Source organism: Condylostylus longicornis, unplaced genomic scaffold (genome assembly GCF_029603195.1).
Source record: "Condylostylus longicornis isolate FDR11 unplaced genomic scaffold, ASM2960319v2 ptg000018l, whole genome shotgun sequence".
NCBI classification, from domain to species: Eukaryota; Metazoa; Arthropoda; class Insecta; order Diptera; family Dolichopodidae; genus Condylostylus; species Condylostylus longicornis.
In genome coordinates, this window is record NW_026577987.1 from 1,950,697 (window position 1) to 1,968,270 (window position 17,574).

The 17,574-nt window shown below is 25.1% G+C and overlaps 1 protein-coding gene across 3 annotated transcripts in view; it reads left to right on the top strand.

Moving 5' to 3' along the window:
- The first annotated feature begins 5,165 nt into the window (after nucleotides 1-5,165).
- LOC129606292 (protein slit) overlaps nucleotides 5,166-17,574 on the top strand; it is a 220,591-nt gene continuing 208,182 nt past the window's right edge. For all 3 annotated transcript variants that reach the window (XM_055516533.1, XM_055516534.1, XM_055516535.1), the window contains exon 1: nucleotides 5,166-5,759. In XM_055516533.1, coding sequence (XP_055372508.1) covers nucleotides 5,428-5,759 — 332 coding nt within the window. In that variant the 5' untranslated portion in view covers nucleotides 5,166-5,427. The remainder of the gene's footprint in view (nucleotides 5,760-17,574) is intronic.

Below are 17,574 nucleotides of genomic sequence, written 5' to 3' on the forward strand. Positions count from 1 at the left end.
TGTACTTAGAATATTTTGTTTCCACGAAATTTTTATATTACAGCTTCAATAATTTCTGAAATAATACCTAATAACTTTTGGATTTGTAGGACAACTATAATAAGCTCTCATATGATATCCCAACAACTTTTAGCGAAAATAGTGACCATGTTGCCATATTTTATTTATACAAAAGTTCGATAATATATACCTTAAGTAGTTTGTAAGATATGATCAAATAAATATAAATTTTGTATAAGGAGCCAAAAAATTTCAACGATTTTTATCTCACATACAGCCCTAATATATGTTTCCATAAAATATAAAATTCCATATTATAGCTTTTATAATTTCTGAGACAATGCCGAATACCAAGCAATTGATGCCTCGACGACATCCAATTTAAGATTCCGGAATCGACAATTTTAAATCATCTGCGAAAATTTCGTGAGGTTAGATCAATTAGTTTTTGAGTTATCGTTGGAAGAGACAGACAGACATGTTTAAGTCATCTTAGAATTCAACTGATCAATAACATGTCAATAAGTTATGTCCATATCAGAGCGCAATCATTATTTCTTAGCATTACAAACGGTAGGGCAAATTTGTAATACCCTTAGAACATAAAAAGTGTAGGTGAGTGTTGATAAAAGTGATAAATGCAATATGTAATGACGAAATTGAATATAAATTATTCCATAAAAATTTATAAAATGTTTTTGAAAATCGAAAATCTTTAAAAAATATATGAAAGATTTGATTTCGGGATTTACATAAAGAAACCCCCCTCTTTTGGAATAAGCGTTTTTTGTTCATTATATTTAGAATAAAAGCAGATTCGAATTCTATACTCAAAATTATTTATTGTCCGCTATTTAAACTACAAACAGCAATTTTGCATATCGAGTCTGCATAATAGGGAAGCCTAAATAAACTATTTTTAGAGAGATGTCGGTCTCTATTCTACTAAGAGCCAAATTTACATTTTTCTAATTGTGTAAAGTAAAAGCTTACTATTGCCTTTAAATTGCAAAGAAGTGTATATAATCTTCTGTATCACTTTCACTAACGAAGATAATATATATATATTGTGGTCGGTTATGTGCTGATCATCTCAGATTTTTTTATTGTACGATCCATTTTCGTAAAATAATAATAAGAAAGAAACATTTTCGAACCAATTATAAAGAATCGCTTTCTACAATATAACATGTGGAAAACGCTAAAACTTTTGCTTAGAAATTTTTATTAATGAATCACAGCTAATCCAAGATATCTCAGTTCAGATTCTACTCCTTTGTTTTACTGTTATACAAATAAATATTCGACATCGAATAAAACGAGGTTTCTTTTTTATATATTAAAATTTTTTTTAATATTCGAGAAAATATAAAATTTTTAAATAATCATATTGAATATCTTATATTAATAAGCTCTTTTATCTACACGAACTCTTCTTATTCCACTTTTTTCCTTACTTTAATTTGTGAAATATAATTTTGCATATTAATTGATGCTTGGGTACTAACGTCTTAAACAAATTAATTAGCGTGGTGAAAAACAAACCTTTTTCAAATGATGTAAATAAAAAATTAAAAATTTTAAACTACAAAATTCAGTTTCATTAGAATTCACTTAAAACGAAACTAAATTAATTTAAAATTGTCTAGTTTTTGATTTACTTACATATAATTATATAATATGCTTTATTCAACAATATTCCGATTCTCTAATTTTTTTTTTCATTTTCATTTTCAGGATGTAGTGTCATTGTTCATTACCAATCTTCATAATCATCACTATCAATGTAACTATCATCAATATCAAAATCCGATGACGAACAAAAGGCAATTATTTATTACTATAGATTTTAATTTTTTCTCCATATTTTGAGATTACTTATACCATAATTAAAAAAAAACCAAAGCAAGAAAAAAACAAACATAAGTTGGAATACCTTTAAGGAATCAGTAAAGTATTTTCAACTAATCCGATCCGCTACTACTTAAGGCACATTCATTTAATTTCTGAAGCAGTTTGAGAAAAAAACTAAATATGTATATTTTTCAAAGTATAATCTAATTTCCATCTTCAATGTACATATGTGTGTTTGTAGATGTAGAATAACATAAAGCGGTTGAGAATCATTATTAAATCAGTTTTTTTCTTTCTTTTGTTTTCTACATAAAAATGTTTTAACGTAAGTTGTTGCACAATGACAATACAAAACAATCATAACATAAATACAATGAAAGAATATAAAAAGAAAAAAAACCTTAAGTAGCCTAAAAATACATAAAACAATTACAGAATTCAACTGTATATAAAATCTTCACCGTCGCGAGCAATTTATTTTATCCCAGTCGCTCATCAACAAGCAATCAACTCATAATACGAAATAAAAATAAATATCAGAAAATAAACAAAAACGGCAACACAAGAAGTGCAAAAACTAGCTTTTGCTTGAAATAAAAGAATATTTTATACACAACCTCTTCTATTATAATACAGAGAGTTAGACAGTAAATCCAATCTGAAACAAAAACATCAAAACATCATTCTTATTTTCAACTTCAGCAGAATTTAACATTTTTATTTTAAATTGATATTTTCTTCAACAATAACAACAACTCAGAAGCAACCGTTCTTCTTTTTGCGATATTTTAAAAGATACGATAATTTTTGTTATTATTAAAAAAATGTTTTAGTTTTGGAAACTCTTGAAAGCACAACGAACTTTTTTTTACTAGTTTTTTTTTAATTCTAAAAATTTCTTGCTTGCTTGAATTCGTACTATTTTAACTTGCTAGAGAACATAATCATCACCCGTGTTGTGGCACTCTAGGAAATACATACATACATATTATATGTAATACATATGTATGTATGTATGTAAAATATAAAAAGTTTTCAACCACATGACAAAATATTTCAAGTGCGGTGGTGTGGGACGAAATTTAAACGGGTAAAGCAATTGAATGTGAATTATATAACAGTAAAATAAACGAATAGTAAAAATAAAAAACAACAGCAAAAACGAAGAGTCGAACTATAATCGTACTATAAACGAAAATTGTTATTTTAAAAATAAAACAAAACAAATAAAAATTTAATTTAATTGAATTTAAATACAAAATGAAAATTCAAGTACAATAAATAAAAAGTTTAATAGTTATAAATTGAAAGCGGGAAAAAACTTAACAAAATAAAATATTTTTTGAACAAGTGAATTAAAAAAAAAAGAAAATCTCGTGCTAAAATTCTGATCAAATTAAAATTCATTTTTTTTCTGCTCTCTGTTTCTTAATTTTCAAATATTTTTCCTCTTAGGAATTATTTTTGTGCTGCTTTTTTTTATGTAGCTAAGTGTTAAATAATTTTTATAAAATTTAATAAACTAAATAAAAAAATTAATACTGACAAGAGCCGAGCATCTTGAAAAAAACCTGCATTATAATTCAAAGCGAAAAAAAATTATTTTAAAAACAAATACTTAGAAATTTTCATATTTAACAATAAGATTAATGCAAATAAATAAAAAAGTAATCATATTTGCATTAATTAAAAAGTAATAATAGTAAGTTGAAAATTTAATAAAAAAACAGTATCATTTTAACCAAGAAAAAAATAATTTTAAATAATAAATAGATAAAAAATAATTGAAAAAAATTTACAAATAATTGAATAATAATTAACAACAATCACAAGAGGAAAATACAATAAAAGTTGAACAAAAAAATGATAACCTCAATTTAAAATTAAAAAAATTTTTAATTGTTAAATTTTTCAATATTAATTTTATTGAAGTGAAATGTCAATGTATATTTAAACTTTACTTTCAACAAACTACTGATTTTCATTCACTTTGTTTGAATAAATAGTTGTTATTCATTATTCGTTTTAAACCATTAATTTTTATTCCTCAATATCATTCTAGTTCAGAGGTTCCCAAACTTTTCCCCCTCGTAGACCCCTTGTCGTGTTTTTGAATTTTTGATAGACCCCCTTAATACTTATTTAATTGAATTCACGATTTTTTGCAGGCTCCTTAGCAGGTCTCTATTGACCCCTTAGGTTCTATATAAACCACTTTGGGAATCACTGTTCTAGTTGTTCCCGAACTTTGCCTTACTTACATTAATCTATATTTCTCAGTTTTTAAAAATTTTTCCCAAAATTGCATTCAAATAATGTAATAAACAATAAATTTTATTTGAACGTGAAGTTAAGGCTCCTTAAATTGATTTTGGGCCAATGTGCTCTCAAAATTTAATTTTTTAGAAAACCTGCTCACAAGGTTCGTTATTAAAAAATTACTTTCCTTTTGAAATTTAAAATATTACTGAATTTTTATTAAATTTTTGGTGAATTTGATAGAATATCAATATGTAAGTGTAATGCGAATGATTGCGGGAATGACTATTTGTCAAATAATGAATATCCGAAGAAGTTATAAACATTTAATAAATTCAGATTAAACGCTAAATAAATCTTCCTAGCTACCAATTTTCTAGACCATTGCTCGGGGTCATTGTAATAATTAACAGGTATAATATCATTTTTCTTATTTAGGAACCCAAACACATACTTTTTTTTTACAAAATGCTTTTGGTAAACAGTATACATAATTTTAGGAGTAGCAAAAGTTCAAATATTCCTTAAATAATTTCAATTTTTTTCATGCATCATATGGAAAATTTTGGAGTTTCCATTTAAAATTACCACAGGCTTTTCGCATAAAATTGCTATCGCAGCTTACAATATTTTAATTAAAAATTTCCTTGCAGTTTGGGAAGAAGTTTTAAATGGTATAGAGAATTCCAAACATTAAAAATATAGTTTAGATTCTTTTCTCAAATAAATTATGTTAAAGTTTTGAAATATTATTAAATTTACATTCTTACAAGTTAAATGGTGAAATGCATTGGTTTTCCAATGTCAAATATTTATGAACATTAACTAGTATCTATTACTTAATGTGAATATTATATTTAATGACTATTACTACTATACTAAAGTATAATCATAAATCCAGCAGATTTTTATTTTTGTTAATGCTAGAAATGCAGTAAATTATTTGTAGATATAAAATTAAGAATTAATTTAAAAATTACAAATTTTAATTACATTTTATTTTTAATGTATAATTTATCTGTACGTATCTAGGTGCACGACAACCTATAAATCATATTTTTTCGTAAAGTAAATAAAACCAAAAAAGATTTGAATTAATATTATTAAATACAAAATTATAATTAACAAATTAATTTTCAGTTCTACAATATCCTAATAAAAAAAAATAAGAAAAGCAAAATAAAATCGTGAAATAAATGAACGAGGAGAAACAACCTAATTATACCAACAACAATCGTCCACAGTATTATTATACTTAGGATATTAAATATATAAAAATTTTACGGAAAATTATTTAATATTTATGTAAAAAAAATGCATATACGTCGCCCCCACTTAGTTGGGGTGTTTAACACCCGCCTATTAACAGGTGTAACGTTATTTATTTTTACCAATCAAATATTGTTAAATTTAATTGTTATTGCGGAGCCATATCATCATAGTGGTGTAGGTATACATATACCAGTTGATGATAATAATTTTGGTATTGGTTTAATTGGTAACAGTGGTGGCACTAATAATGGTGCTGGTTTAATAACAGAAACACGATGCCCAAGAGTATGTAAATGTAATGGATTAACAGTCGATTGTTCACATCGTAGTTTAACGCTAATACCAAGAAAAATTCCAGCTGAAACTGAAAGATTGTAAGTATTTACACTTATCATAAATATATCATCATATTAAATTATTTTTTTATAAACATTGCAAATTTTTTCATAACAATTATATATACATACATAATATACTTGCTGTGTTCACTTTGCTATAAGAAAAAAAAAAATTAAAATTGAATTTAATACATCAGGGATTTGTTGGGAGAAATCTTCTAATTTTAAAATTTGATTGAAAAACATTTCATTAAAACACTAAAACGACCGATTCAAAAAAAGACTCAGTAATTAATTTTATAGTATGTAGACCTTTATATACCTATAAATATTCGAAAAAACAATAAAAAATGTGCGCTGCAAATGATGGAAAACATTTCTAACACACTCTAAATTAATTTAGGTACATTTCCAATTTATGCAGTATCATCTATTCAGAAAAAATAACCATTTTAACATTATAATGGGATTGAAAATATTAAAAAAGGTATACTTACGTTTAACCAAAAAAATCCACACATAAAAAAAATCATGAAGAAAATCTATTTTCTAATTATTAGAAGAATCGAGAATAAAACAACAAACAAATCATTCTTTAAGTAAACCTCTTTAGTCAAAACTCTGAAATTTGTTAATGCACTGATGAATCTTTGATTTTTAAAAAAAATAATACTTCCAAAAAAAAGTTTACGTTTAATAAAAATCAAGTCTCGTTCCTGACATTGCATAAACTACTTAGATTACCTCTAAAAAACATTGATAAAGAGCACTTAAGAAGGGGGAAGCAATTAAGAAAAAAAATCGGGCAAAAAAAAATAATTTGATGAAATCATCTTTTTTGACTTCTAATTAATTGCTTAAAAAAGTGCGATAAACTAAAATAGAACCTCCTTAATAAAAATTTTTTTAAAACAAAAAACACAGGAGTCATTTCTGGACCATAACAATGTTTTTTGACATTTCACAATTTTAAATTAAAGCTTGTCCATTTTAGGATACAAACTTTTGAGCACTGGTTATATTGTTTGTTTTAATGTAATTAATTATAGCCTACACCTTCGTGAAAGGTATATTAATTTTGATATAGAGTTTGTAACCACTTTTGAGTCGTCTGCAATATGTTTTTGTGAATCAATTACAAAATATTAAACTGTGTAAGGGCATGATAATAAGCGGTCTTTGGTGCGAAACTAAACTTATTTAAAAAAAAAAAATTTTCACGTTTTATTAAAGAACTAACGTACATAATATAAATGCATTTTATTATTTTGTACTGAGAATTTGTTACGGATTTTGTCATAAATTTTAATTTTTGTCAGCAGATCCTTGTGTTCTTGAAGAGCCTGGAGCTTAGGCTGCACAGTGATGAATCGTATACTCGTGCTGTACTTTGACTTTTATCACGAACTACTTGTGAATATACGAATCTTTAAAAACATCACTGATACTTCAATTTTGGCAAACAAAATCTTTAAATCTATAATTTCATCTGGTCACGATTTTCATTCACACCATTTTTTTAAAAAAATATTAAAAATTTTAACTGGACAAACAAGATTTATTTTTTAAACAATCGAAGAGAAATTTACTATAAGTAACTGTGTGTTGAATTTATATAATATCTATGGTTTTCTATCAGAACATGATACTTACATTTTTACCATTTCGAGTAAAACACTATTGAAGTTGTTTTAATAAAACCTTAACTAATGAAATTCTAGTAAATATAGTATACAAAGTTAAAATTTTAAAATGTTGCTACTAAATGCTACACAGTATTAAAATTTTAACATATTTTTCTATATCAAATAAGATATACACTTTTTCCAATTGCAATTAGTAGTAATCGGAACTGAATAAGTTCACTCAGGTATCTATAGCTTTAAATTTGTTTAAACGTGCGTTTTATATCAAAATAAGAAACATGAACTTTTAAATATGAAATGTAGATATTAAAATGTGCAGATGTTTCATTTTCAACTTGAAACGAAATGGTAATAAAACTATAATAAATTTTCGTTTCAAAAGTGTATAACATGACATACATACATATATCTATATTTCAGTGCCTTAGTAAAATCCATGATCTCAAGAACTGAATAACTGTTGATATCTAATTTTGTCAGAAAAATTTTTGAAGCAATTGGTTCCTCAAGGAATTTTTTCTAAAACTATTGGAAAAATTAATTTTTTTTTCTTTCATTATACAGCGCTTAAAATACAGATAAAAAAAATATGTATATATACGTAAGTATGTATGTATTTGGATTGTTGTCTCGGAACCTCGGAACTTTCGAAAGAATTTATACTGTTTTTAATACTACATAATTTTAAAATGTTAAAGTATATATGCAAAAGGAATTATGATCGTCCAGTTAATTTTGTGATTCTTAAAATAATGTAAAACGAATTGGTAAGGTATTACCAATTTTGATGTGAAAGGATTTAAAACCAAGCTTCAAATTTTTAATAAAGAAATCGGTTTTTTGTTGAAATTACTCTAATCCGCAAAATAAAAGACATTAAAAATCAAATTTTTACATATTTTATTTGGAAATAGTTTTCGTTATCAATAAAAATTTCGTTATCAATAAGACGAGAAAAAAATTTAAAACATAATTTAAGTCACGTTTTCATACTTAAGCTGAACTACTAGAAATGTAAACACTCATTTTTGCTAATATTAGAAAAATTAATTCTAATATACTATATTTTTTTAATAATATAAGACGACATTATGAATTGCTCGACTTATTACAATAATAAGACGAGCAATTAATGTAATTACAAAGTTAAGTATAGAATTTGAATAGTTCATTAATTCAATTTCATTGTTCAATATAAAACAAAACAAAAATCTTGCAATAAGTCAAATTCAACATAAAAAATTTTTCTCATATCTACCTAAGAGGCATTGCGCATTGATCTAAAGTTAATTTGCTTAAAAATGTAATTTTTTAAATTGTATGTACATATACATATTTTCATCAAGCAAACAATTCAGGAAAATTTTTTATTTTTTACTTTAATCATTCCGCACGAACATGCATTAACGTCCATTATGCATTCGAAAAGTAAATAAATCGTTTCAGAATCATTTTTTCCTCTCCCTTTATTAATTTTTTTCCTCGCTGCTTCAATGTAAAATTTACACACTGAATATAATTACCAATTGATGTTGTATCTACAAAATGTATATATGAATGTTAAAAGGTACATTATTTGGATGACATTTACAATGGCACACATTTGTATAAACACAAATTTTAAAATATTTTTATGTGATATCGATTTGATTAAGAAATAAAGTCATACATGAAGAATACATTTGTAAACTTTTTGAAAAATTCTTGAACTAAACTCAAAACAGTATTTATGCAAATTGATTTATTATTAGGGCAAGATCAGATAATTACAGTATCCATTTGTTGAAATGCAAAAATTTTGTCAGAGGAAAGAGAGTGACGTGGTTATCAAACTCTTAAATATTAAAATAAAATTTTAAAATATTACTTAGCATTTAATATTTGGTAAATTACGCACAAATTATTAATATATTGATAATCCATTATGTAACATTATGTACCTGTATTCTAATGCTATTTGAGGAGTCCTTTTTTTAGTTTCATAAAGTATTCAACCCAACTTCAACAACTTTTTCGAACATTGTTTATAGGAGAGTCAATATACGTAAGTATCTACAAATACTCTACAATGGGGCAACTATTTGTTAATATGAGTCAATTTTCATTATACGTAAACGAATTATAGACAAAAATAATCTTTTTGTTGTAATACTGGTAAATCAAGGGAGTCCGAACTCTGTCTAGCGGGACGATATAAATTCTTATACACCTTTCACAGGCTTATAAAACATTGAACTAAAGAAAGAAAATTTCGAGCTCAAAGTTTGAAGAAATTTATGATTTAAAGAACAATTTAAATGTTGGACAACTTATGAAACTATTATAAAACTTTAATAGTCTAATAAGTTGTCCAAAATTTTATTTCTGAGATCACACAAAATTGATTTGAATTTTCTGAGTAACCTTCTTTCTATAAACAAAAGTTTAAATTTTTGTTAACTCAAAAATCCTTTGACCACCAATTTATATTCTTACATAAGCAAAACCATAGTATCCAGTTTCACTTATTTTTATTTTTTTTATCATATTTTTTTAGTTATTTTTATCACATTCAAATAAACCAACACGTGATCATCATGTTGATAAAATAATAGGCGTTATGCAATTTTATAAAAAAAAAACATTTTATAAAAAAAAAAAACATGGCGTCGCATGTGAAAGTTATGAATGGAAAATTTTTAATTAGTTTTTATGCTTCCAAAAAATTCATTTTTCATCCTTTCAAATTATTATGCATTATTTTATTACAATTTTGAAATAATTTTTTTATAAATTTTAACTTTGTGATAAGAACTAAAAAATACGGGTTAAATTTTATATAATAACAAAATTGTAATTAAAATTAGAAAAAAAAAACACAAATATGTCCGTGATGTCAAACAATATTGCATAATTATCACACGACACGACTCACTTTTATTATTGTAAAAAAAAATTCTCTAAAACATAAAAAATATTTGTATACAAAACAGGAAAAAATAAAAATGAACAAATTGTCATTCTTTCTGAATTGAAAATTCGAACATGACATATCATATCCGGTAGCTCTTAAATTTTTCACATAAATTTTGCTATTAAAAAAAATTCATCTTTTTTTGTATAAAAAAAGGATTAAAAACATTTTATAGCCATTTTATTTTTAAGTTCATGATTGTGTTGTTGTGCTTAAATTTCCTTCTAATAAAAAAATAAGAAATAAAAAGGAATTGTCCGTTTTTCTATTTATGTTGATTTTACTCTTCATTCTATTTGTTTTTGCTCATATGAAATGGAGGAACATTAAAACACGTTTACAAGCATATCCACATTAAACAAATATGTATAAATTTTCTATAGCAATTTCAGAAGGTTTAATTCTTTTTTTTTTCAAATTCCTGCTTATAAAGTGTATCCAGCTGTTGGATAAATCAAAGAATAATATTGTAATATTTTATTATATTTGCCTATTCTTTATTGTTGAATAGAAAATCGAAATTTAAAACACTACAAAATGTCACGTCTGTCACGGTCAGTAGCATCTATGAATGTAAACATATGCGCATATACACATAAATATTAAGTAAACAATACGTATTCGTATCACAAGAAAAAATTTATCGAAAATATTCAATTTGTGAAATTATATTATGAGGTTCATATCGCTGTATATGTATGAAACGTTTGTACGTGCATACATACATAGTATATGGTATAAACTATAGAAAGTATAGTTTTATTTATTTTATTTATTACAATTAAAATTTAAAAAAATTAATGAAAAATAATAAAATAAAAATTGTTGTTGTTTAAATTTGATATATCAAACTATTCATTGTTATTAATTGCGTTCGTTTTAAAAGTCCAAGATTAATTAAACATTTGATCACATTAGCCTGCTTGAAGAATTGTTGAGAGAAGACGTTGGTCATATTTATTGATGATTTAGATGTTAAAAATTCTAATGATTTCAATCATTTTTTGTGGAAAGTATAAATATCAAATATTTGATAATGAAATTCATAGGCTGATGCTTGATTTTACTCCAGAACAAAATAGGAAGCCAGCCATGTAGTGTTAACTGATGGGATCATTGAAATTTAATATTTTTGTCATAATTATTATTATTGTTAAAATTAACTAGAAATCACCTCAATGGCAAATTAACTACAGTTGGCAAATTAACTAGAAATAAATCGAATCACAGAAAATTGACCTATACTTAGAATTAAATTTAAATTAGCTAAAAGCTACTTAATATAGCTTCTATAAAATTTGAAATAAATTTTTAAAGGTCATTTTCATGGCTTATGAAGCACAATAGAATCACGTCCTTGGTTTCGGTGCATTTTTACCCCGTGTAATCTAATGTACCCTGTGATTTTATACAATAATTTTAAAATGGATTTAATAATGATGGATTTAATAATAAAGATGGAAAATTAAGAAATCTATGTTCATATTAGATTTCCTTTTCTTGAACCAACTTTTTTGGGTTTTTGAAACATAATACCAACACCATATAAACCAAATACCCAAATCTTTGCTTGATGCATTTTTCTTATAAAACTGTAATTTTATTGCAGATATTAATATTCTAAAAAGGTTTCTTAACTGAAGCTACATAAATAATGAAAAGAGATAAATGAAGAGAGTTTGTTTTATTCCTGCAAAAAGTCTCATTACAAAACTTAAACGCTATACTTGAATTAAGAGGTGCAAGATATACATTAAAAATTAATTAAGTTTTAGGATACAGTTTTTTGCGCATTTGTCAAAAGTAACAAAATCAAGGGTAACAAAGTTACTGCACAACTACCGCAATTTGAAATCAGAAACTGTTGCTGTCAATTTTGAAATTGAATATACGCTACATATGTATGTACAATCAACAGTTGTACATTAACAATAGCGAAATAATATTAATGAATGGCTAAACCAAAAAATGCTGAATTGGCAGTACGGAATTTTTGGTGATCACATGCCAAATTACTGTGGATGCTGCACGAAAAACGTGGGTTACCTCCTTTTTTAGAATGTCGTCCAATTTACCTTGGTTAGGCCAATTACAATTATTAATAGTAGATAATTGTAGTTCTCTTTCTTTAATATGTGCAAACCTGTTTTGATAAACCATTACTCTATTATGCAGAGTAGAGTCAATTCTTAACAAGCTCCACTTCTTAATCAACTCTTTTGAAATTCAGTAGTTCTTCGTAAACATCTGTGTATAAATAAATTCTGTATCTTCTCTTTTAAATTTTTATTATCCGTCAACAAGGTAAATTTAATCATAGTTGGATTTATTTCTATATTCAAAATTCTTTGTTTTACGTGTAATACACAACGCGTGTTTTCAAATTTGTGATTTTAAATTTTCTGTTTACACAAATTTAAAATAATCATCTGCGTATTGCATGTTTAAATACCTATTTATTGTACTCAAATATATAACAATATGTGCGTAAGTGTACTAATTTGTAAATATTGATATGTGAGGCCAAGAAAATTTATAAATTTTCCCTTTATTTTGTGCATTCAGTAGCGCGTACATTACGCACTTATAAACAATTAACACTTCCTTTAAATTTACATCTTTCTTTTTCTATTCTGTTGCATTACTGTGCGTTATATAAATATTTTATTTGTTTTAATTTTTTCAATTTATACCTATTTGTATTTCAAAAACTTTAAATTATATAACATATGCATCAACGTTATTTTCTCATTGCTATGTCATTATTATAATAACCATCATCACTATTATCAACGTTATTGTCAACAATGTTAAATATTCACTTTTACAAATGTCTTATTATAACCACTAAAATGTTCACAACTTATGTGCATTACACATTATTATCATCAAGATTGTTTTTATTTACTAATGATAATGGTATAGTGGAAACAACAACTTATATTTATACAGACATTTATTTGACTTTATATATATGTACGTATGTATTATACTTTGCATATGGTGTTGATTATAATGATTTTGATGTTGACGAATGCCATCAACGTTGATTGTCATCGGATGGTATTTAAATATCACAACAAAAATTAAAGATAATCACATTTTTCACGTTATGTGATTCAATAAAAAAGATATAATGCATTTCTTATTCCATCTAAAATGGTAACAACCAATAATTTTTGTTTGCCAAATTTTTATTAACACCAAAAAATGTTTAAAAATTTTCTTCTGCAATAAAAGACATTAAAATCGTCAATTTTTTATTTAATGAAAATTTGGCACCCTTTGAATCGAAGCACCTTGGAACATAGGAGCCTACTCAAATATGTAACTCAAATTTCGGAAACGATTTTCTTATTCGAAAAGATGGTTTGGTAGTTCCAATCAATTATATACCTTTCCATTTCTGCAAATACGAAAATCGTTTTATGAAGATCGAATTACAAAATAAGGCCCTAGATTTTTTCTGTTTAATGGTGCAAGCTAACAAATGTTTAGTTTATAGTACCAAATTTTTTGAAGTTTTTCAAAATTTTTTAATATGGCCGAAGTACATATATCTTTCAAATTTACTGCTGAATACTCAATTAGCAATGCTTTCCTTTTTTAAATAAATTCGAAAATATAAATGTTGTACAGATAGCAGTTTTAACTTTTTTGCTTGTTTTGATCCTCATTTGTGAACTACGATCTTTAATGAGTTTTGTAGAACAATAAATTTTTGTATTACTCAGATCGAAATATAACAATTTGGAACTTTGTATTCTTAAGATTAATGCGCTTATCGAAAATGGTGAAGAACAAGGAATAATTTTGGTACACGACTACCCTAAAGTAAACCAAATAAATTTAATATTTTCTTTTATTACATAGGTATTTATAGTTTAAAAAAGTATGCAGTGTTGATGAACGTTCAAGCATCATCTTTTTTAACATCACCATTACTGCAATTATTGTCGTTCGTTAGCTTCATTCCAATTGTAGATCAGTAAGTTACAAATCCATATTTGCGTATGTACATATGTGAAGATGCACACACATGCATGCACAAATATTGTTGTTTTGAATTTATATAAATGAAAATTTCACAAAAAAAAGCTGGTGAAATGTTGATAAAAAATTTATAAAAAAAAAAAAAAATAAATACATGAAAAAACAAAGAAAATTTCTATCCGAAATATTATGATGTATTGTTAAAGATTAAAGCCGTGTTGTTGATGCATCCGCACACACACATACCCATGTACTTACAGCGCATTCATAATATAAGATTATGTTAAGAATAATATTAATACGGAAAAAACTGCTATGGGTTATACGAGTGAGTATGTTGAAATTTCATTTTATATTACAATGCATCGTAATATCCACATAAATAAATCTACTATAGTATTTTTAATATAAAAGAAGATGAAATATAAAAAAAATATGACAAACATACACTAGTATAACAAACACAAAATTAATTTATTAAAACCCTGTCGAAATGCAAGCAAAATGTAATGATGCAACAAAATGCACCCTGAAGCTTAATTTGATATTGCAATAATACATACCTACTTATATATATGTATATATAAAACAGTACCTACCTGTGGTATATTACATTATATAGCTTTTCTATAAATAGATAATATACCATAATATTGTGTGTATTTCAGCTTATAGGAGTATTGAAAATTATATTCAAAGAATAAAAGTGTGGTGAAGAAGTAAGCGATCAAAATGAAAACAAAAAACTGCCGGAAAAAGGAAAGATTTTAAACCTCCATCTCGCTTCTCTGAGATCTACTCCTTGTATATAAAATTATAAATAAAGAAAATTCCAATTCAACAAATTAAAGTTGAAACAAAATTGAATGAGTTTCACGATTTTGATGCTGTTATGGAAGTTGTTGTTGATGTTGCAGTTGTTGATAAAATAGAAAGAATAGCAATATGCGATATCGAAATTAAAGTTGATATTTTCTAAAATACATTCAAGCAGAAATAATTTGTGTAAGAATTATGAAAAATAATTTCAAAATATGAATTTTGTTTTTTAATGTGAAAAAAAACGAAAAAACAACAGTCAAAGTAGTATAGACTAGTATAAGAATAAAAAAAAAATTTTATTGCAATGCCACAAATTCTGTTGCATAACAAAAAATTTATATTTTACTTCATTCATATCCCTACTATTTGAATAGAATTCCATTTTACGTAATGTTCTTAAGGCTTTAAGGCATTTCTATGTACTTATATAGTACATAGGTATAAATACACACACTTCATATTAGATTTTCTATTTTTTATGTTATTTTTTTATTTATGTTTTTCATTTCCACTTCATGTATTTAATAGGGCGAAAAAGGGTGAGGTTGTTTTCTATTTTGTTGATACATACATATATATGTATGTATGTATTTATTTTCCTGCATAATTATGTACAAAACGTTCTTATAGTATGTTGTAAAACAAAATGTTTAAAAAAACAAATAATAAAAATGAAAATAAGGAAAAATTTAAATGAGCGAAAGAATTCAGTTTTAGATTTTCAAAAGAATTGCAAAAAAATCTCAGATTATGATGATGAGACTTTTATTTTTTTATAGACTATTGTTATGTTACGAGGATATTATAGATTTTATTTTTCTTTCAAGTTTCATTCGCTATTATCTATACACCTACGTACATATATGAATTTTCTTCTATCTTATACATATACCATAAGATAAATGCATAAATTAATAATAAAGTATTGATATTTAAGATTAATGAATGAGAAAATTTGATGAATTGAAGATAATGATGTCATTAATGATTCAATTTTGTTTATACAATTTATTAACAATTTCTTTCTTTAATTTTTTGTAAAGATTATTTGAATTGATTGTGACGAAATTTAGATTGAAAGAGAAATACAGGGAGAAAGAGAGAGAGACTGAAAGTACAGATAATTTTTAAAATTAGAGAAAAAATCAATAAAAATATTTTTATTTAATATAATATAATTTGATAATGATAAAGAATTTCTAAGAAAAAAAACAAGAACAAAAGTGAGTTTGAGTTTGTAATTGGGAAATAAACATTTTCCTATTATTGTATTATTTGATTAATTCTTTTTAGCATCTTTCCAAAATTTTTTTTTGGAAAAAAGTAATTATTACTTCTACCCTGCCCGTTAAGGTAGAAAGCTTATTACTTTACACCGTTAAAGGTAGAAAGCTTAAATTTATATGTGCATAGATCTTTACTAGAAACTTATTTCCGTAGAACAAAATTTTTACCTCTCTCCTTAACCAAAGGTCTAGAAGAAGATCGATATCAAAAATTTCCTGAAATTTTAGCAGCTTTTAGGCAATAATAAATAATTCATTTGGTAGAAAAATTTTTTTTTTACCTTCACCGAATTATCGGCTTTTGAAATTTGTTAAATTCGAATTTGCTGCACCTTTATTTCCGAAACTGCTAGTGACTAATATACTATAAACTTCACGTAATTAACACCAAAATTATAGCACCAAGCATTATAGTAACTAACGTCTCTTTAATTTTTTTTTTGGTTTTATTTCAAAACTAGTAACGTGGTTTTATTTCAAATGTAACGTAGTAGCTAGCTAAATTGCTTTTTGAAGAAGTATTTTCATTTGCTGAAGAGAAAAGTGCTTCATTACAAACCATTGGTTTGGCCCAACTTTATTTGATTTTTGAATTTAATTTTTTTAAAACTCACTCAAGTTGCCAAATGTATAATTAATTTACTTCTATTAGTCTTATTTTTTCCTCTCATATTCTTTAAAAAATTCATATTTTTTTTATTCATTCGTTTCTTTTTTTTTAATTTTTTTCTATAAACATAAATAAAAAAAAAACATTTTAATGAAATTTTAATGATATTTAATTAGTTATTGACGTTTAATTACAAGCCAATGAAATAGATATTCATTTACTTATTATTGATATTTGAATTAACTGTTTTAAAAAATAATTTGTTGCTCATTCAAATTTCATTAAACCCATAGAAATCATTACAAAATTAGCATTTTTGAAATTTCGTTACTACATTTTTACGCAACGGCAATCTACATAATAATTAAAATTTTTTATAAAAGCAAAAAGCTGAAAATGACTTTCTTCCCATCACAAAATATAATAACATTATTAAGTCCAGAGATCTAATAAACTGTTGTGTGAAAAAAAATTGGCAGTAATTGCTTTGGTGCATTGACGAGAACAAGTTAAATAGAAGGTTGCTTTCTTTTTTAAATAA